Here is a 22,500-nt window from a genome sequence, read left to right as displayed (position 1 = left end):
GCATTTCAAGAGTTTACACTGTGTGTGTGTGTGTGTGTGTGTGTGTGTGTGTGTGTGTGTGTGTGTGTGTGTGTGTGTGTGTGTGTGTGTGTGTAAACTCATGTGTACCTGCAGTCGTAACCAGTCCAGTCTGAGTGGCTTGAGGTCAAACTGTTCTCCTGCATCCACTGTAATACACACACACACACACACACACACACACACACACACACGCACGCATACACACACACACACAGTGAGTGTTACACTGATTGGTCAATGCTGGACACGAGTTCAGTCAAAGCTGCTCAATTATACAGACAACACTGAAGCACACACACACACACACACACACACACACACACACACACACTCAGTCAGTGTATGTTCGTGTGTGTAACTCACAGTGTTTGAGGCTGAGCGCAGACAGAGTGGAGACGAATGAGGACATGAGCACAGACTCCTCCTCTGGACACACGAGCATGCCCTGAAACACAACAGGGGAGAGCAATGACATACCTGTGTGTGTGTGTGTGTGTGTGTGTGTGTGTGTGTGTGTGTGTGTGTGTGTGTGTGTGTGTGTGTTCCTCTGAGCACCTGAATGGTGTCGTTGAGCACGAGCGCGTCGTACTGTGCCAGATACTGCAGATGATATCGCTGAACCACGTATCTGTGACGCAGCAGCAGCGCGCGCAACTTCTCCATGTAGAAGAGCAGCTCGGCCATCTGCCTGCACACACACACACACACACACACCATCACACACCATCATACAGACACACATGCACACGTCAGAGCAGCAGTGCTGTGCAGTGAACTCACGGGTCTGCGTAATCCTCCGGTGTTTTGGTTTTGGGGATGTTCTCCATGTGCCGCACGAGCCACAGCACTTCATCCCGAGAGAACGACAGCGCCATGAACACAAACAACACCTGCAGAACACACACACACACACACACACACACACACACACTACAGGTTAATCTACAGGACAGAACCACTGCGCTTCACTTTTTCCACACAGCCGTACAGCAAAGCGTGTTCAGTTCAGCGGCGCTCAGTTCCGTTCGCTTCCGCAAATCCTCCAGCCAATAATGTGAAGGAATTCGTTTGAAATCTTTGCAAATTTATGGAGAATTTAAAGCGAACAGTAGCGTGCAGAAGTATTCACACCCACTGCTTCCTCTTATCTGCTCAGCAGGGTTCAGGTCTGGGCTCTGGGCACACCAGGACATTCATCAGCAGAACCACATCAGGTCAAACTTAAATCATCTACAATGCTGATGGTGGACTTACTGAGATCAAATCTGAATTATTATCATTTAAATAAATCCTCAATCATGTGTGTCACTCTCTGTGTGTGTGTAAATGTTGTATAACCAGGATATTGTATATTTATCACCCTCAAACAAGGAGAAAGCAGTGTAGCGAGCCCTCGAGGGTTAATAATGTGAGGAATTAATAATGAATAAAGTTCCTGCATGCGCTGTAGATCAGCTGCAGCACACTGACGCTCCTTCCTGAGTAAATAAAGGCAGTAGACTGGCCTTGGGTCCCAGCAGCGCCGGCTCGTCCTCCAGCACTTTAGTCAGCTCCTTCAGGGCGTTCCTCAGATAGCTGCGCTTCTCTCTGCGCAACGCACCGCTGAAAACACACACACACACACACACACACACACACACACACACACACACACACACACACACATACACACACACACACACACACACACATCAGTATGGGGACTACACACACACTCATAGACTCACACACACATGCACAGACTCTCTCTCACACACACACACACACTCTGAATGAGGAGCCTCACCAGTTGGCCAGCACGTGCTCTTTACACTCCTTGATGTCAGCGATGCGTTTACTGTACCTGCAGGAACAGAGAAACTCAAATCAGCAGACTCTGGGTCAGTGTGGAAGACACAAATAACAAAGAGAGCCGTGATTTCTGAGTGTGCTGAGAGTTGTGTTTGCAATACTGTTTTTTCTAAATATTCACATTATTGCATGAACAGCTGCATCAGTGAAGCGTTTCCCACTCTGTCATGCTGCCGCTGCTGAAGACGGCGAGTGCTGAAGTGTTTCAGGGATAATTCTGTCTCATTCCTCCTGCAAACAAGTCTTAGTGTAGGCAACAGTACAGCGCCACACATTCTCTATTGGAGACAGGTCAGGACTGCAGGCAGGTCAGTCCAGCGTCTGTCTCCTCTGGAGCATCACAGAAGAGCAGGTCACCTTCGCCAAGAGCACCGACACAACCCCAGACCATGACAGAGCCGGGCTGCTGGACGTGTTGCTGGTGTCAGTCTGGATGATCCTCTTCTTCTCTGGTGTGGAGCACACGGCGTCCATTTCTCCCAGAAACACCTGAAACACTGCTTCATCTGAGCACAGGACACGTCTCCACTGTGTGATGCTCCATCCCAGACGCCTCCCAGCCCAGAGAAGCGCTTCTGGACACTGTTAACATAGGGCTTCCTCTTGGCACAGTGCAGTGTTGGCTGGTGTTTGTGGATGTGACTCTGTGTGCTGCTTGTCACAGGTTTAGCGCAGTAGTGCTGAGCCCATGTGCTGATCTGCTTATATGAGGACTCTTGATGCAGCGGCCCCTGAGGGGTCAGAGGTCACGGTTTTTCAGCTCAGGCTTGCGCTCTTGTCCTTTCACACATCTCACTCATTTCCTCTCCTATTTGTGGCCAAACTGGCGATCCTCGACCCATCTCTGCTCCTAAAGCACTAGAGCTTTCCACACTGCCTTAAACTGTTCCTGATTTGGGGTTTCAGGACTCTGATAGAGATGTACTGTGTGTGTGTGTGTGTGTGTGTGTGTGTGTGTGTTACCCTTTAAGACTGTCGAAGAACTCCTCTGAGAGCTTGTGTATGTTGAGCAGCTCGTCTCTGATGATGCTGATGTACAGGCCGTTGCGCAGCGCCATCTTCCACAGACTCTGAGAGTTTGCGTTGGTGTTGAGACTCGCATGACACAACAGGAACCCGACTGACAGACACAACATTAACACAACAACAACACTTCAGATGCTGTTCACACACTGAGCGGCTCCGGCTGAACTTTCACTCCAATCCAGAGACGTGACACACACACACACACACACACACACACACACACACTCTCATTACTCCAGCATGCTCTGCTGTGATGGAAGCTGATGGACACACTCATCCTCTCATCCTCTCGTTAATGGAAATGAATTGATTACTCACTGAGGATCCAGCGCTCCATCACCTCCATGGACAGATACTCACACGCCACCTACAAACAACCATCAGAGTATTACATCAGCCGTCGGCCTGTCTCAGGTGTGAACATATCATGTCATCTACTACAAACGGAAGCCCAGATGAAGCGACAGAGCAGTTATCTGAGATCTTCTTAGAGAATTGAGAATGCTGAGAGCAGTGGAGTCTGCTGCACTGGTGGGATTCTCCACTGTGGAGTTTGTTTTCTCGAGGTGTTCCCAGGCCAGCCGAGAGACATAGTCCCTCCAGCGTGTCCTGGGTCTTCCCCAAGGCCTCCTCCTGTTGGGACATGTCTGGACACCTAGGTAGGCGCCCAGGAAGCATCTGAAACAGATGCCCGAGCCCCCTCAGCTGACTTCTCTGGATGTGGAGGAGCAGCGGCTCTACTCTAAGCTCCTCCCGGGTGTCAGAGCTCCTCACCCTATCTATAAGAGTGCGCCCTGCCACCCTGCTGGGGAAACTCATTCCGGCCGCTTGTATCCAAGATCGTGTCCTTTCAGTCATGACCCAAAGCTCATGAGAGTAGGAAATTGCATTTATTAATCATAAACATCACTGTGTCTCCGTCTGGAGCTCCTCAGCAGGACTTGTTAAACACTCGCTCCGCCCCTGCAGCTCTCAGCCCCGCCCACACTCATCAACGCTACCAATCTGACCAATCACAGAGCTCGTATTATGTGTCATTGTGACGAGCAGTTATATATCTTGGGAGTTGCGCGTCTGTGTCGGCATCGACCGCAGTGAAGGGTGTGTGACTGTGCCCAGGCTGTTTTGTGGTGTTTATAAAGGCTCATTAGCCGTGTGGTGTACCTACAGTGTCACAGCAGGCCGGGCTCAGCATGGCGGCGGGTGAAGCCAGCAGGGACAGGAGCTGAGCACTGCGCCACTGATCTGCAGTCAGATTCCTGCGCGGATACACCAGATGCAGAGAGAGAACAGCCTCCGTCACCGCCTGACACACACACACACACACACACACACACACACACACACACACATGAGAACAGGCTGTAATAACACTGATGCTGATGTGAGGGGCATTCTTGGGAACGGTGAGCTCATTGCACACTGAAGACGAAAATGTTTGTCCAAAGTTTTGCATGTTAAAAACTGAATTCAGCCTCAGGTCGTGTCGGTCATTATCACACACAGCCTCCAGAAGTTCCTTCTGACATAAAAGAATTGAGATCAGGTTTGATTTTTTCATTTTCAGCAGCTGAAAGTGTTTTGTGAGGTGTTTTGGCAGCTCAGCCTCCACGGTCTGGATATACTCGCACACTCTCTCTGCGATTCGTTTACGGATGGACATATGTGAAGCTTCACAGGTAAAGTGTGAAAGTTCCACTGATTTCCTGAAATAAACTGGGATAATCTCATGCAGCTGTTTGATAATAAGGTGAAGTCTCCATCTTCTGTGTCTAGATTACAGGAGGAACACTCTTTATTCCTCTCTCTATTGTGAAGAAGAGAGCGGAGAACAAACATCACCGCTTACATTAACTCTGAAAGGGTTTGTGTGTTTTTGCAATGGATTAATGAATGTGCATCATGTGCATGTTGTGTACGAGACAGATTACTGGACATGAACACAAACCCACACAGTTTCAGACTTCAGTGTGCAAACACCTCGACATTGAAAAGTAAGTTGAGAGACGCTGACGGACTGACCTTAGTGTGTGGACCGAACTCCTCAGACAGCTTCTTCCAGGGGTGTTCGTACTCTAAGAACATCTGTCCCAGACGAGGGTACGAGGGATCACTGCGCATCACCAAACACACACAAGCATATGTTAGGGTTATGATCTCCTGTTCCCTCTCTCTCTCTCTCTCTCTCTCTCTCTATCTATCTATCACTAGCAAAGCCTAGCAAGCAGAGATGTGGACTCGCGTCAGTAGCTTTTGAGTTGACCTGGACTCGAGTCTCAAATTTAATTAATGTAGAGTTTGGACTTGACTCGGGACTCCAGTGGAGTTTTGAGAGTTACTTGTGATTTGCAACTAGACCTCTACTAGTGAGTTGCTTTAGAGCAGGGGTGTCCAAACTCTGTCCAGGAGGGTCGGTTTCCTGCAGATTTTAGCTCCAGCTTGCCTCAACACATCTGCATGGATGTTTCTAGAAAGCCTAGTAAGAGCTTGATTAGCTGGCCCAGGTGTGTCTGATTGGGGTTGGAACTAAACTTTGCAGAACACCGGCCCTCCAGGACCGAGTTTGGACATGTCAGCTTTAGACAAAAGCATTGACTCAAAAACAAACGTAATGTGTCAAATATTCTACCTAGTCTAATGAGAATTTACAGCTCACACTTAATTTAGTATGGAAGCATGATTTGTTGAAATAAATCATCAACTCGATGGTCCATTTCCAATCCCAGAATGCTCAAAACAAAAGAATCTCTGAGCAGTTAACTGAGCTGTGAAGCACTGAAGTTCTCTTCACCGTGTGTTTGTAGATGCAGTGTGTGTACCTGTTCCCGTTGGACAGCTCATACGCAGAGTTATACATTCCCACTATGGCTTTCTTGTCCTCAATGCGGGACAGCATGTAGATGACAGAGGCGTAGGTGACCACGAGGTCCAGGTAATTCTTGGTCAGGTCAAAATTCACAATCTGAAACAGTTGATGAGCACAGGTGAATGTCAGACCGCCTCTTGTCGCCTTGTGAATTCTGTATTCTCTCCAAGAGTCAGACTTACGATGTTAAAGAAGCACTGACAGGCGTCGATTGTGTTCAACAGCTCATAAACATGGTCCTACAGAAATACACCAGGATCAAAACAATAATCATAACATGTCATATGTTGTAAAATCTGAAAGTGATTCCAGATCCAGTTCAGGATAACTCTGGCCACCGGCACATCTTTCACTCTATTAAACCCCAGTGACCTACACAAGCCTTTCAGTGTAAATCCAAGGGTTTCCTGAAATTCAGTTGTCTGTTTTTGTAAAAATCTGCAGTATTCAACTTCTAAGGGATTAGGGCGCAGGGATGAAACCGTATGAATGTAATATGCTGTTTGACACCAAACAACGTCTCTGCTGAAAGATCATGGGGGCTTGAAGTGTCCATCAGTTGTACCCTTCGAATCCCTCATTCTCAAGGGCCCTTCATAATGGACAGTTTTGAGGACTTCTGTTTGGATCAACACTTCAGTATAGCGGCCATGATTGTTTGCTCTCTGAAGTGCCCTTCGAAGGGTGATATACAGTAGTCAACTTGCATCAAAGTTGTTCTAAAACTATTGAACAGCACTGCATCTTGACTGATCAGCAATTTTGAAAATCTCTTGATCCACTTCTAGTGTTGACTACTGTATACCGTATGGAAGGTACACTTAGATGTGGTAGACATGGGTTAATGCTCTTACCCTGAACTCCATGACATCTATGAAGGACTCGTAGTAGCTGTGCAGACACTCCAGCACGGCGGTCTTCTGTTTCTGAATGCTGCTCAGCTGTTGCTGTACAAACATGAGGAGATGGAGAAGATGAGCAGAAAGCAAAGACACCAGCAGATGAGTCTGAGCTGAGGACACTCACACTGCCACCCCTGAAGTCGATGTTGGGGAATTTTCTGTTGATGTATTTTATGGCAGACTCCATGCTTTTATCAGTGAAGTATGAAGGTCTTCGCTTTGGGTCTGAGAAAACCTGAAATAATGAATGTACATATACACTGAACATATATAGATGCATAGCTACAAAACAAAATAAGAAGAAGTGCAATGGGTTCAACTCTGCAAAATAAAAGCAGAGCAATTGGGAACTCATGATGACCTTTGGGGGGACTCGTGATGACCTTAACAAACTATTGATGACTAGTGATGACCTTTACAGACTAGTGATGACCTTTGAGAGACCACTGATGACCTTTACAGACAAGTGATGACCTTTGAAGGACTAGTGATGACCTTTGAGAGACTAGTGATGACCTTTACAGACTAGTGATGACCTTTGAGAGACTAGTGATGACCTTTACAGACAAGTGATGACCTTTGTAGGACTACTGATGACCTTTACAGACTAGTGATGACCTTTGAGAGACTAGTAATGACCTTTACAGACTAGTGATGACCTTTACAGACAAGTGATGACCTTTGTAGGACTACTGATGACCTTTACAGACAAGTGATGATCTTTGAGAGACTAGTGATGACCTTTACAGACAAGTGATGACCTTTGTAGGACTACTGATGACCTTTACAGACAAGTGATGACCTTTGTAGGACTAGTGATGACCTTTGAGAGACTAGAGATGACCTTTACAGACTAGTGATGACCTCTACAGACTAGTGATGACCTTTGAGAGACTAGTGATGACCTTTACAGACTAGTGATGACCTTTACAGACTAGTGATGACCTTTGAGAGACTAGTGATGACCTTTACAGACTAGTGATGACCTTTGAGAGACCAGTGATGACCTTTACAGACTAGTGATGACCTTTGAGAGACCAGTGATGACCTTTACAGACAAGTGATGACCTTTGTAGGACTACTGATGAACTTTACAGACAAGTGATGACCTTTGAGGGACTAGTGATGACCTTTGAGAGACTAGTGATGACCTTTACAGACTAGTGATGACCTTTGAGAGACCAGTGATGACCTTTACAGACAAGTGATGACCTTTGTAGGACTACTGATGACCTTTACAGACAAGTGATGACCTTTGTAGGACTAGTGATGACCTTTGAGAGACTAGAGATGACCTTTACAGACTAGTGATGACCTCTACAGACTAGTGATGACCTTTGAGAGACTAGTGATGACCTTTACAGACTAGTGATGACCTTTGAGGGACTAGTGATGACCTTTGAGAGACTAGTGATGACCTTTACAGACTAGTGATGACTTTTACAGACTAGTGATGACCTTTGAGAGACTAGTGATGACCTTTACAGACAAGTGATGACCTTTGTAGGACTACTGATGACCTTTACAGAGTAGTGATGACCTTTGAGAGACTAGTAATGACCTTTACAGACTAGTGATGACCTTTACAGACAAGTGATGACCTTTGTAGGACTACTGATGACCTTTACAGACTAGTGATGACCTTTACAGACAAGTGATGATCTTTGAGAGACTAGTGATGACCTTTACAGACAAGTGATGACCTTTGTAGGACTACTGATGACCTTTACAGACAAGTGATGACCTTTGTAGGACTAGTGATGACCTTTGAGAGACTAGAGATGACCTTTACAGACTAGTGGTGACCTTTACAGACTAGTGATGACCTTTGAGAGACCAGTGATGACCTTTACAGACTAGTGATGACCTTTACAGACTAGTGATGACCTTTACAGACAAGTGATGACCTTTAAGAGACTAGTGGTGACCTTTACAGACTAGTGATGACCTTTGAGAGACCAGTGATGACCTTTACAGACTAGTGATGACCTTTACAGACTAGTGATGACCTTTACAGACTAGTGATGACCTTTAAGAGACTAGTGGTGACCTTTACAGACTAGTGATGACCTTTGAGAGACCAGTGATGACCTTTACAGACTAGTGATGACCTTTACAGACTAGTGATGACCTTTACAGACTAGTGATGATGTTTACAGACTAGTGATGATCTTTGGGAAACCAGTGATAACCTGTGGAGACTAGTAATGAACTTTAGAGTCCAGCGATGACCTTTGAGAGACTAGTGATGACTTTTACAAATTAGTGATGACCTTTGGGAGACTAGTTATGATCTTTACATAATAGTAATGGCCTTTGAGAGACTAGCAATGACCTTTATAGACTAGTGATGACCTTAGGGAGACGTGAGATGACCTTTGAGACCACTGTTATGCTGACAATACACTCTATATCTCCTTATAACCCGATAATAAGTTTTAATCATTATATGAGATGCGCCATCCTGAGAACAATAACACCTGTTGATGCCTAGTCTGTCAAAGTTCACCACAACATGCTTTTGAAGTCAAACACAGCAATGAAAGACTGATGGAGAGACGAGGATTTGGACTGAGAAGACACAGGTGTAAACAATTAGCAGGATATCCAACCCTGTACAGCTCATCATAGATTCAGACACTACAGACGACCGCACACACACTGATACGCTGACTTGAGGAATCATGCTTGAGCTCTAGACGCCTTATATGTCTATGTCACATGCCTCCCTACTGTATAGTATGTGAAAAACAGGAGGCGAGCCGAGTGTGTCTGAGTATTGAGTAGTGTGTGTGTGTGTGTGTGTGTGTGTGTGTTATATAGATGGACATGAAACACTGTGTAACACTGTTCTGAAGCTGAGTGTGTGTGTATGTGTGTGTGTGTGTGTGTGTGTGTGTGTGTCTGTCTTTGAGAGAGAGAGAGAAACAGAGATGTGGTTTTCACAGTCCCGTTCACTTCCTGCATGCACTTCCTCTTTCTCTCCAAAACTGACACTCAACATGACTTTCTTCAGAAAACACAAAGCAGAAAACACAGCACAAACTCTCCAAACTACATGAAGAAAACCAGAACAGAAGAGCACACATCATAAACCAATGAAAAACACAGAGCAGTGAAGCCGCTTCCTGCCACTGATGCTGCCATTACGACTCTTTAAGGTGAATAATGCAGGTGTATTATATGAAGAAGACGAGCACGCGTGTCTGAACAGCTGTACACAGAGCAGTTCTCAGAGCAGACAGACATATCCCTCATTTCTAAGATCTGTTAGACTACACCGGACACTGTTTCCAGCATCGCTCAGTCAGGTCCACAGTGAGGAGCAGCAGGAACGTATAAAGCAGAGGGTTTCAGCGTGTGGATCTGGACTGAGGACTTCAGAAGCGGCTCCGCTCACCTTCTTGATGTGGTTGATGCGCACCAGCACACCCTGCCCACGGTCACGGAGGATCAGCAGCTTCTCCGCCAGTTTCAGCTGGTAGGCCATGGTGAGTGTGTGTGAGTGTGTGTGTGTGTGTGTGTGTGTGCAGACTGAAGAGCTCGGAGATGGAGCAGAAGTGAAATCTACACGTTCAGCAGGCGGAGGCAGCGCTCCACTTCCGCTCTCAGCTTTCTCTAATCTGAGTTCACTGTGTCGATCCTCTCTCGCCCATCACACTCACTGCTCAGTCTGATGAAGTGCCTTTAAAGGGTTAGTTCACACATAACTTTAACACTGTCATCATACACACTTCCTCAGGCATTTCAAACCCTTAATGAGTTTCTTTCTTCAGTTGAACACAAAGGAAAACCTGTAACCATTGACCTCTACAGTATTTATTTTCCTACAATGGAAGTGAATGGCTACAGGTGTTCAACATTCTTCAAAGTATCTTCTGTTCTGGTTGAGTGACGCGTCAGTGTCTGTCCTGAGACTGCACACATTACTGACTCACAGCTGATGTTATGTGCAATCTGAGATTTCAGGATCTAATAACCCTAACACAACCACATCTAACCCAGCACATGATGAGGCCTTCACCTGTCTGTACCTGCTGAGACAGAGGAAACACAACACACACTGCTGACACCTGCTGGACACACACATTTTCATTTAATTTTCTCTCAGGTTAATAAGAGTGTCTGTGGCCTCGCCCTCACAGAAATGCACATTATCATATGCTGATGACGTGTGTTGGTGATGTAGCTTTACTACAAATCAAGAATCTTCATTCATCTATAAGCAGATCAGCACATGGGCTCAGCACTACTGCGCTAAACCTGTGACAAGCAGCACAATACAGAGTCACATCCACAAACACCAGCCAACACTGCACTGTGCCAAGAGGAAGCCCTATGTTAACAGTGTCCAGCAGCGCTTCTCTGGGCTGGGAGGCGTCTGGGATGCAGCATCACACAGTGGAGACGTGTCCTGTGCTCAGATGAAGCAGTGTTTCAGGTGTTTCTGGGAGAAATGGACGCCGTGTGCTCCACACCAAAGAAGAAGAGGATCATCCAGACTGACACCAGCAACACGTCCAGCAGCCCGGCTCTGTCATGGTCTGGGGTTGTGTCGGTGCTCTTGGCGAAGGTGACCTGCTCTTCTGTGATGCTCCAGAGGAGACAGACGCTGGACTGACCTGCCTGCAGTCCTGACCTGTCTCCAATAGAGAATGTGTGGCGCTGTACTGTTGCCTACACTAAGACTTGTTTGCAGGAGGAATGAGACAGAATTATCCCTGAAACACTTCAGCACTCGCCGTCTTCAGTCCCTAAACGTCTCTGAGTGTTGTGAAGAGGAGCGGCAGCATGACAGAGTGGGAAACGCTTCACTGATGCAGCTGTTTCTGAAATGTGTTGCAGGAAACATTCATTTATTTATTTTCTTTTCGGCTTAGTCCCTTTATTAATCTTGGGTCGTCACAGCGGAATGAACCGCCAACTTATCCAGCATATTTTTTACGCAGCGGATGCCCTTCCAGCTGCAACCCATCTCTGGGAAACATCCATACACACTCATACACTACGGACAATTTAGCCTACCCAATTCCCCTATAGCGCATGTGTTTGGACTGTGGGGGAAACCGGAGCACCTGGAGGAAACCCACGCCAACACGGGGAGAACATGCAAACTCCACACAGAAACACCAACTGACCCAGCCGAGACTCAAACCAGCGACCTTCTTGCTGTGAGGCGACAGTGGAACCCAAACTGCAAAGTGTTTATTCAGAAAACACAACATAAATGATGAGGAGCACATTAATCATGTGTGCTGAATTACCTGCAGTCAAACACAACTCACAGCACACGTGTTCACACTCACCCAATGTCTGCTGATGTGGGGATGCAGTTCAAGTCGTTTATTAGGGTAATATTGAGGTTTACTGGTGTAAGTGTGTTAGTGAGGTAAGTTTACTGGTGTAAGTGTGCTAGTGAGGTAAGTTTACTGGTGTAAGTGTGTTAGGTGACTGCTGGAAGTGTGTTGTGATTGGCTGAAGTGTGTGAGGGTCTAGTCGTGTCGCTCCGCCTTGAGATCAAACAGGAAGTGAGTTGAGACAGACTGTGAACAGGCCAGAGTTTCTCACACAAACTTTAATGAGTTAAACTTCTGAAATATGAACTGAAATCCTCAGTCAACAGCAAACTCCGCACAACAGCCCGCATCTGAGCGCCGCGGAGCAGAAGCGATGCGCGCTGCACTCTCATAAACTAGTTTAACTAGCTGTGCACGCGCGGAGAAACGTGGTGAGTGCTCAGAAGTGTGTGTGTGTGTGTGTGTGTGTTCAGTATATACAGTGCTCGTAATGACCCGTGTTATGATGTCTCGATTATGCTGGTTCAGCTCGGTGGATGTGTTTGATGACGTGTTGTTGTTGTTGTGTTGTTGAGTCTGTGAGTGTCGTGATTGTGACTGATGTTGTTCTGCTCCTCCTGGGAATGAGCAGCTCCGGCCAGCACTAACAGCGCTTTACCACAGTTTACCTCATTACAGCGGTGCAGGACACACTCCTCCAGCAGCAGCGGGTAAACACATCCTCACACTGCCGCTGAGCTGAAGAGTGCAGAACACGGAGAAGACAACTGCAGGAGCTCTACTGAACACACACACACACACACACACACACACACATCAATATAAGGAGCCTGTGTGGTGTCATATCAAAGAAAATGTACAGTTATTAAGAAAAACACGCTCTCTTATACTATGAACACAGAGTTAACCTCACTGAAACACTTCTACAATTATCACACACTTATAAACATTAAACAGGAGGGAGGATGAACAGCGCACAGTGGCCAGCTTTACTGATGCACCAAATATATATATATATATTTACATGTTGTGTGTGAGAAGCAGTAAATTACAGGTCATCATCATCCACCAAACACTCAAATATGGAAAATGTTTAAAAATAAAGTCAATTTTTGACATTTTAGGAAGTTTTTTGTGGGGAAATGTTGTAATGGTGCAGCGCTGGGCAGCAGAAATGCAGTGTTGCTTGCTTTACTGTGTGTGTGTGTGTGTGTGTGTGTGTGTGTGTGTACAGTTTATTTAGATCAATGACAGCCTACATGTCTGTATGTCACACTAATGATCATCAGAGAAGTCTTATATTAAGAAAGAGGAGAATCAAAGTGTGCGTATTAACACACACACACACACACACACACACACACACACACACACACACACACACAGAGTGTGTTCGAGGTTGTTCTGGCTCTAGTGATGGTGATGTGCTTTCAGGCTCTGGGTTTGTGTGTTTGTGGCCTGTTTACACAACCAGCAGCGCCACACAACTGAGCTGTTGAGTAAATGTGGAGAAACTGGTGTGTGTGTGTGTGTGTGTGTGTGCAGGTTTGTCTTAATACAGCTAAAACTGATGTTTCTGTCTTACAGCAGAGTCACACACACATACTGACAGCAGTGTGTGCACATGTACAGGTGTGTGTGTGTGTGTGTACAGGTGTGTGAGCGTGTGTATGTTTGTGCAGGTAATGATGCCTGCAGAGGAACTTGTGTGCGCGTGCATCAGGTGATGGCACAGTAATGTGTGTGTGTTTGCAGATGGCGCAGGAGGTGGGGCTGCAGTATGAGCCAGTAGCAGAGATCGGGGGCGGGGCTTACGGGACCGTCTATAAGGCTCGGGATCGGGACAGCGGGCAGTTTGTGGCGCTGAAGAGCGTTCGGGTGCAGACCAATCAGGACGGACTCCCACTGTCCACGGTTCGAGAGGTGGCTCTGCTGAAGCGCCTGGAGCAGTTCGACCATCCCAACATCGTCAGGTACACACACACAGTTACATACACACACACAATCACTGATACACACAATTACTCATGGGCACACACACACACACACACACACACACACACACACACACTGATCTCCTTCAGAACTGTAGTAGTTCTGCAACTGTTTGTTTGAGGTTCTTGTTTTGCTGAAAGATCTCGTAATCTGTGTGTCGCGTCCTCTGTGCGTGATGACGGGGTGTGTGTGTCTATGATCAGGCATTTTGTAAGTGTGTAATCTGTGTGTGTGTGTGTGTGTGTTTCAGGCTGATGGACGTGTGCGCGACCCTCAGGACGGATCAGGAGACTAAAGTGACGCTGGTGTTTGAACATGTGGATCAGGATCTCAGGACATACCTGGAGAAAGTTCCAGCACCGGGACTGCCTGTGGACAAAATCAGAGTAAGACACACACACACACACACACACACACACACACACACACATGAATATTTATTGTTTGACCAATAGTTCAGTTATATTGTGGGTTAATTGGTCAGAGCGGGGTCTTCTCAGCTGAGCGCATGCCATGTATAAAGTAAGCTGTGTCAGTGTAAGCGGGGCCTGAGTGTGTGTTGTTTGCGAGCGGGTTTGTGAGTATGTGTTGTTTGCGAGCGGGTTTGCGATGGGGGCGGGGCGGGGTGGAGGATTGGCGATGCCGGCTCAGCATCGTGTTGTCTATCGGCCATCGGTGATGAATGATGGCATCATCTGTATAAACGTGGTTGAGCTCAAGCGCATCAGATGAACAACCAATGAGAAGAAGAGGGCGGGGCATGCCAGACAGGAGAGAGCGTGTGATTGGTCAGGATATTTGATGAGAAACTGCTGTATGAAGTGATGTGCTTGATCCATTTAGGCGGACGAGACAAACTGCAGACGTTCTATCTGCTCAATGTGAATGTCGTCTCTGTTTCTGGATATTATAGATATCAGCACGACTAACACACTGATGCTCACATTATTTCAATATCACAGGGCCTTCATAATCCTTTATAAAGCATTACAGCATGCTTTAATTGTATTTATTAGACAGCTGTCTGGAGGGCTGATTGGTCATTTCTGACACTTCAACAGTGTGTTATTCCCTGATAACACCTGCTGAATAACATGGAGAGAGAGAGAGTGTGTGTGTGTGTTCTGCAGGTCCTGATGCAGCAGTTGTTGTGTTGTCTTGCGTTCCTGTAATGTGTGTGTGTGTGCGTGTGTGTGTGTGCGTGTGTGTGTGTGTGTGTAGGACCTGATGCAGCAGCTGCTGTGTGGTCTGGCGTTCCTGCACACTAATCGAGTTCTCCATCGGGATCTGAAGCCGGAGAACATCCTGGTGACCAGCAGAGGGCAGGTGAAGCTGGCGGACTTCGGGCTGGCGCGCATCTACAGCTGCCACATGGCACTGACCCCGGTGGTGAGACACTCACACACACACACACACACACACACACACACACACACACACACACACACACACACACACACAGAGACACACAATGTCCTGTGAACACACTGCTGACACACAAATACTGATGTGTATGTGTGTGTGTGTGTGTGTGTGTGTGTGTGTGTGTGTGTGTGTGTCAGGTGGTGACGCTGTGGTATCGCTCTCCTGAGGTGCTCCTGCAGAGCACATACGCCACACCAGTGGACATCTGGAGCACCGGCTGCATCTTTGCCGAGATGTTCAGACGCAAGTGAGTCTCAGCAGAGTGTGTGTGTGTGTGTGTGTGCGTGCGTGCGTGCGTGCGTGCGTGCGCGTGTGTGTCAGCGGCTGCAGATCTGCTGCTGTATGTCCTCTGGTTTGTGAGCTTGAGTTGATGATTCTGTCCTGATTCTCCTCTTCAGGCCTCTGTTCTGCGGAGATTCAGAGGCGGACCAGCTGGGGAAGATCTTTGCGTATGTCAAACACACACACACACACACACACATTCACACAGAGAGATGAGGTGTGTTATTGACGGATCAGTGTGTCCCTCAGGGTGATCGGTCTGCCGGCGGAGGATCAGTGGCCCACAGACGTCACTCTTTCCCACCACAACTTCAGCCCTCAGAGCCCTCGGCCAATCACAGACTGCGTTCCGGACATCACAGAGAAAGGGGCGGAGCTATTGCTGGTACGTTTACACACACACCGACAGATAACCCTGAGCACAACACACACAGCTCAGACGCAGGGCGCTGTAGGAGAGAGTGATGCTGCATCGGTCACCTGGATCTGCTGACCGCTCGTGTTCAGCAGGAGATGCTAAACGCATGAGTGATGTGAGAGACGCGCTGACAGCTCTGTGTTCTTGTGTTGACAGAAAATGCTGACCTTCGACCCGCTGAAGAGGATCTCTGCGCTGAACGCTCTGGATCATCCCTTCTTCAGCGAGTGATGCTGCTCTACACACACACACACACACACACACACACACACACACAAGCCAGCAGACTGAAGATAAACATTCCCTGAGTGTGTGTGTGTGTGTGTTCATCTGCTCTGTGATGAAGAGGAGCTTAAATCAGGGGTGTCAAAGTCAGTTCCTGGAGGGCCGCAGCTCTGCTCAGTTTAGTTTTCCCCTAATTAAACACAGCTGATCACACTAATTGAGTCCTTCTGGCTTGTTTGAAAGCTCCAGGTGAGTGTGTTGGAGCAGGGCTGGAGCTGAACTGTGCAGGGCTGCGGCCCTCCAGGAACTGAGTTTGACTCCGCTGGCTTAAAGGGTCAGTTCACCCACAAATCAACATCTACTGGCGCTTATCTCTCCCTCAGGGGGTCTGAAACCTGTTGGAGCTTCTCTCTTCTGTTCAACATGAAAGAAGATATTTGGAAAAATGTTGTAATTATTGACATCTAAAGTAGGAGAAACAAATAGTATATAAGTCAATGGTTGCTGGTGTTCAACATTTTTCTAAATATCTTCTTAATGTTTAACAGAAGATGGGTTAAAGACCCCGTGAGGGAGAGATAACCCTAAGTAGATGTCGATTTGTGGGTGAACTGACCCTTCAGTGCTCGTTCTCCATCAGTGTGATGTTATTAGTGTTCACAGAGGAGGATCTCTGCATGACGATCATGCTAAACAAACTGCCCATGTGACGAGTGAGGGAGTGAGTGAGGGAGGGAGTGAGTGAGGGAGTGAGTGAGGGAGTGAGGGAGTGAGTGAGTGAGTGAGGGAGTGAGTGAGTGAGGGAGGGAGTGAGAGAGTGAGTGAGGGAGGGAGTGAGGGAGTGAGTGAGGGAGTGAGTGAGTGAGTGAGGGAGTGAGTGAGTGAGGGAGGGAGTGAGAGAGTGAGTGAGGGAGGGAGTGAGGGAGTGAGTGAGGGAGTGAGTGAGTGAGGGAGTGAGAGAGTGAGTGAGGGAGTGAGTGAGGGAGTGAGAGAGTGAGTGAGGGAGGGAGTGAGAGAGTGAGTGAGGGAGGGAGTGAGGGAGTGAGTGAGGGAGTGAGTGAGGGAGTGAGAGAGTGAGTGAGGGAGGGAGTGAGAGAGGGAGTGAGGGAGTGAGTGAGGGAGGGAGTGAGTGAGGGAGTGAGTGAGTGAGTGAGGGAGTGAGTGAGTGAGTGAGGGAGTGAGTGAGTGAGGGAGGGAGTGAGAGAGTGAGGGAGGGAGTGAGGGAGTGAGTGAGGGAGTGAGTGAGTGAGGGAGTGAGAGAGTGAGTGAGGGAGTGAGTGAGGGAGTGAGGGAGGGAGTGAGTGAGTGAGTGAGGGAGTGAGTGAGTGGTGAGTGAGTGAGTGAGTGAGTGAGTGAGTGAGTGAGGGAGGGAGTGAGGGAGGGAGTGAGAGAGTGAGTGAGGGAGTGAGTGAGGGAGTGAGGGAGTGAGTGAGTGAGTGAGGGAGGGAGTGAGGGAGTGAGTGAGTGAGGGAGTGAGTGAGGGAGTGAGTGAGGGAGTGAGTGAGGGAGTGAGTGAGGGAGGGAGTGAGGGAGTGAGTGAGTGAGGGAGTGAGTGAGTGAGTGAGTGAGTGAGGGAGTGAGTGAGTGAGTGAGTGAGTGAGTGAGTGAGGGAGTGAGTGAGTGAGGGAGTGAGTGAGGGAGTGAGTGAGGGAGGGAGTGAGGGAGTGAGTGAGTGAGGGAGTGAGTGAGTGAGTGAGTGAGTGAGGGAGTGAGTGAGTGAGTGAGTGAGTGAGTGAGTGAGTGAGGGAGTGAGTGAGTGAGGGAGTGAGTGAGGGAGTGAGTGAGGGAGTGAGGGAGTGAGTGAGTGAGTGAGTGAGTGAGTGAGTGAGGGAGTGAGTGAGTGAGGGAGTGAGTGAGGGAGTGAGGGAGTGAGTGAGGGAGTGAGGGAGGGATGAGGAATGATTCGTGTTCGTCTCCATCATCCTGAAATAAAGCCGTTCATTTATAACCCTGTCTGGGTCTGCTTGATTGTGTGGGGGTGTCGGTGTGGTTCAGGACAGTCGCTGACACTACTGCTGCTTCAGACTGCTTCACACACATGACTAGCGAGCTCTGCGGACAGTACAGTGATGAACAGATCAATTACTGTAGTTGTGTTACCATAGCAACTGTAGAATCACCACAACAGATCAATCACTGTGGTTGTTGTGTTACCATAGCAACTGTAGAATCACCACAACAGATCAGTTACTGTGGTTGTTACCATAGCAACTGTAGAATCACCACAACATATCAATTACTGTGGTTGTTGTGTTACCATAGCAACTGTAGAATCACCAGAACATATCAATTACTGTGGTTGTTGTGTTACCATAGCAACTGTAGAATCACCACAACATATCAATTACTGTGGTTGTTGTGTTACCATAGCAACTGTAGAACGCGGGGAGAACATGCAAACTCCACACAGAAATGCCAACTAAACTCGAACCAGCGACCTTCTTGCTTAGAGGCAACAGCACTACCTACTGCGCAACTGCGTCGCCCCATGAATATCCAATAGAGCAAATATTCCCTCATATCAGTAACAATCAACAAAACAGTGCTAAAAGATCAATAATGAGAGTATTGACGGATTTATTTATAATTCTCCAGAGTTCCTCTAGTGAATACTGCAGCTGTGTTGTGTTGTCGGACTCAGTGAGGTGTGGGTAAATGCTCTGCAGTTTGGGGTGAGGGTTTCCCGGATGTGCTGATAGTTTGTGCAGTAGGAAGTGTTCCTCTGTCTCCACCTCTGCAATAGTATGAAGCTGCAGGCCCGGAGACCCAACTGCACGCTCAGACAGCTAGACCTGCACTTCCAGACCTTCACAGCGCCACCTGCTGTTTAAAAGATCGACTAACCTGATTTCAGCTGCTTCTAAATTGTAATTTAAACTATTTTTCTACTATAAAATATTAGGCTGTGATTGAATAGATTATTATATGAAATATTAAACATACTAGATTTTTGATTTAATGCATTAATTCTGTTGTATTTTTATTAATTGTATTTGTAAATAGATATTGTTCAGTTCAATATTTTCAGACATTTGTTGTTGTTTTTCATTATTGAGGATTTATCACTGTTTCGTATTGAGTTGAGGGAATGAATATAATCTTCATATACAATAAATTTCTTTACATACAATTATAGTACTCTAAGTAATTGTCTCACAACAAACTTTATTTTTGTGTATTTTTTCATGAGGTCCTACAAGTCAAGTTGTAAACAATGCATAGAAAAATTGTGAAAAATAATAATTGGAGTAAAAATTATTTTTTTTACGCAGAAAATAACATAAATGCTTTACATTCTTATTGGGGAGATTTTTCATTACTAGAGCAAAAAACTGGAAATATCTGCAGTCTTTGGCACATTGTATTAGTGTTGGCAGAGACCCACTTTTTAAAAGTAATATAAATTTGGGAAAAAATACACACCACAGCAAATTATTTTTGATTTCACCTAGGAGAGCTCATATTGTAAATTCTATGCAGATTAACTGATATTTTGATTTTTGAACACCAAAAAACGTGTTTGTAATCATTACAGAACTTATTAATAATTGATAAACTGTTATTGTGTTACTGTTATTGTCTTTCGTAGCACTTTCAGATAGATAATACAGTAATATGAACAGTAGACCTATACAGCACTAAAATACGTTACAATTAATAATTGTGCTATAGCCTACATTTTATTTTAACATTTTTACTTTAAAGTTTTTTTTTTTATTTTGCCAGAAAATATTGTTAGAAAATTGTCCCAGAATGGTACAATAATACATAAAATAAGTGCAAGCTGTAAATATCATAAAATAATGCTCTTTTGACACTAATTTTGATCAAATCAAACACCGAAATAATTGTTTGTTAGTGTAATATTTTACACCACATTGATTTATGCCATAAAACTTGGTAATTTTCAGGAATCGCTTTAATAATCAATAACCTTACTGGCGTTTCTGATGTTGCTACTTGCTAGAAAGTGCTGGTCTGAGTGTGCAGTTGGGTCTCCGTACCTGCTCCTTCACCCAACCCAACAGCAGGGGGCACTGTCTGGTCTGGAAGTGCAGATCTGTGCGCGCAGGTCTGAGCGTGCAGTTGGGTCTCCGGGCCTGCAGCTTCCCCCTCTGCCCGGGCACAGTGTGGGCAGATGCGTCTCTCTCTCTCTCTCTCTCTCTCTCTCTCTCTCTCTCTCTTTTTTTCCTCTCTCTCTCTCTCTCTCTCTCTCTCTCTCTCTCTCTCTCTCTCTCTCTCTCTCTCTTTTTTCTCTCTCTCTCTCTCTCTCTCTTTTTCCTCTCTCTCTCTCTCAGTTTCAGTTCAGTTCAGTTCAGTTCAAGTTGCTTTATTGGCATGACATTAAATACAGTATTGCCAAAGCATTTCAAATATGAAACATATTAAAACCATTGAAAATAATAATTAATAGTAATACAAATAAGATATAATGACACAAAAAAAACAATACATTTGATAAATATAATAATAATAATAGTAAAAAGTTTAAATTATTTAAATAAGACACAAATTTATATTAACCGTTTCTTATGGTGTGTAGGGTATATACATATTTTGCAGCCAGTTCAAATGTCAATTCGTCCTCTCCGAGTATATGGTAAAGTTTTTCTGAGTCATTTAAATTAAAAAATGAATTGATCAATGTTTCAAATTGGGGGAAAAATATTTCTCTAGTGGTGCTGTATTTGGGGCAGAACAGAAGGAAGTGTGTCTCATCCTCTATTTGGTTTGTGTCACACTGTTTACATGTTCTCTTTTCCTTAGGAGTCCAGGATTTTTTATGTCTGCCTTTTTCTATGTCTAGGTCATGATCACAGAGGCGATATTTAGAAAGAATGTGCTTTTCTTTTAATTGTTTTAATGATAAATAATTTGCCAACTGTGTGGTTCTATTTAGGGCCGAATAACATTTAAGTTTAGTCTGGAGGTTGAGTTCAGTTTTCAGTTTTTCATCATAGTTATATTTTAATGTTTTGTCAATTTGTTTGTGAAGGTTTTGTTTGGGGACGGGTTCGGTCTGTGTTTTTTCCAGTAGCTCAGATACCAGTGTGTTTAGAGGATGAGACACTGTAGGTTTTTCATTAGCCAGAAGGGCTTTATATTGGACAGACTGGGGGTCCGACTGATGCAGGTGCAGCCAGAACTGAACAGCTCGTTTCTGAATCTCCAAATTTAGCGGGTATAAACCCAGTTCAGCCCTGCAGGCAATGTTAGACGTGTTTCTGTGGATATGTAATATGCTTTTAGCAAATTCTAATTGTGTTCGTTCAATTAAACTTTTATTCCAATTTTCAAATTTTAATACTGGTGCCCAAATTTCACTCCCATATAGTAATATAGGTTTGATAATAGCGTGATATAATTTAATCCATGTTTTAGTTGGTAACTGTAATTGGCCAAAGCGTGATTTTATGGCATAGAATGCTCTGCGAGCCCTCTCGCTCAGGGTCTTGACAGCGAGATTGAAGCCCCCAGAGGCAGAGATCTGGATGCCCAGGTATGAGTAACTGCTACAATGCTCTAGAGTTTCTCCTCTGTATGTGATTTGATATTTGTGTCCCTGAGATCTGGCCTTCTTCTGGAACACCATGACTTTGGTTTTGTCCAGGTTGACCGTCAGTGCCCATTCCTCACAGTACTGCTCCAACAGAGTCAGGCTGTGCTGGAGACCCTCTGCTGTGGGAGACAGCAGCACCAGGTCATCCGCATACAGCAGGCACTTTACTTTAGAGTCAAGCAGAGTGAGGCCGGGGATGCAGTCGGAGCCGTCTAGAATGTCTGCCAGATCATTAATGTAGATATTAAACAGGGTTGGGCTCAGGCTGCAACCCTGCCGCACCCCTCGACTCTGCTGGACAAACTCTGTTCTCATATTTCCAACTTTTACAGCGCATTTACTTTTCTTATACATGGCTTCTATAATGCTATATACTTTTCCACCAATGCCAATCTCTCTCTCTCTCTCTCTCTCTCTCTCTCTCTCTCTCTCTCTTTTTCCTCTCTCTCTCTCACTCCCTCTCTCTCTCTCTCTCTCTCTCTCTCTCTCTCTCTCTCTCTCTTTTTCCTCTCTCTCTCTCTCTCTCTCTCTCTCTCTCTCTCTCTCTCTCTCTCTCTCTCTCTCTCTCTCTCTCTCTCTCTTTTTCCTCTCTCTCTCTCTCTCTCTCTCTCTCTCTCTCTCTCTCTCTCTCT

General features: G+C 46.0%; 2 protein-coding genes across 5 annotated transcripts in view; one reads left to right on the top strand and one right to left on the bottom strand.

Moving 5' to 3' along the window:
- The window catches only part of nckap1l (NCK associated protein 1 like), a 125,328-nt gene that overhangs the window by 8,306 nt on the left and 94,522 nt on the right, over positions 1-22,500 (bottom strand). The window contains exons 1-15 of one of the 3 annotated variants that reach the window (XR_012386794.1): positions 10,067-10,461; positions 6,791-6,901; positions 6,619-6,711; positions 5,947-6,003; positions 5,718-5,860; positions 4,921-5,011; positions 4,067-4,204; positions 3,217-3,265; positions 2,836-2,992; positions 1,808-1,864; positions 1,527-1,623; positions 802-911; positions 577-709; positions 385-466; positions 109-167 (exon numbers count right to left, since the gene is read on the bottom strand). Coding sequence is in view for 2 of the 3 variants with exons in the window: in NM_001114412.1 (NP_001107884.1) it covers positions 109-167; positions 385-466; positions 577-709; positions 802-911; positions 1,527-1,623; positions 1,808-1,864; positions 2,836-2,992; positions 3,217-3,265; positions 4,067-4,204; positions 4,921-5,011; positions 5,718-5,860; positions 5,947-6,003; positions 6,619-6,711; positions 6,791-6,901; positions 10,067-10,156 (1,467 nt within the window). In the remaining variant the exon portion in view is untranslated. Of the gene's footprint in view, positions 1-108; positions 168-384; positions 467-576; positions 710-801; positions 912-1,526; positions 1,624-1,807; positions 2,664-2,835; positions 2,993-3,216; positions 3,266-4,066; positions 4,205-4,920; positions 5,012-5,717; positions 5,861-5,946; positions 6,004-6,618; positions 6,712-6,790; positions 6,902-10,066; positions 10,462-22,500 lie in introns of those variants that run through there. The other 2 variants (NM_001114412.1, XM_073915903.1) reach the window with 2 other exon arrangements.
- cdk4 (cyclin dependent kinase 4) lies at positions 10,068-16,446 on the top strand. Of its 2 annotated transcripts, none has more exons than NM_001077777.2 (8): positions 10,068-10,157; positions 13,719-13,936; positions 14,209-14,344; positions 15,180-15,347; positions 15,521-15,630; positions 15,782-15,832; positions 15,915-16,050; positions 16,240-16,446. In NM_001077777.2, exons 2-8 carry the CDS (start codon positions 13,719-13,721, stop codon positions 16,312-16,314), a joined length of 894 nt encoding a protein of 297 aa, NP_001071245.2. In that variant the 5' UTR covers positions 10,068-10,157; the 3' UTR covers positions 16,315-16,446. The 2 variants fall into 2 exon arrangements, with proteins under 2 accessions (NP_001071245.2, NP_001410700.1); NM_001423771.1 differs by lacking the exon at positions 10,068-10,157 and adding an exon at positions 12,189-12,394.

Source organism: Danio rerio, chromosome 11 (genome assembly GCF_049306965.1).
Source record: "Danio rerio strain Tuebingen ecotype United States chromosome 11, GRCz12tu, whole genome shotgun sequence".
NCBI lineage: Eukaryota > Metazoa > Chordata > Actinopteri > Cypriniformes > Danionidae > Danio > Danio rerio.
Note: the sequence above shows the minus strand (reverse complement) of the source record. Positions and strands in the feature narration are given on the sequence as shown.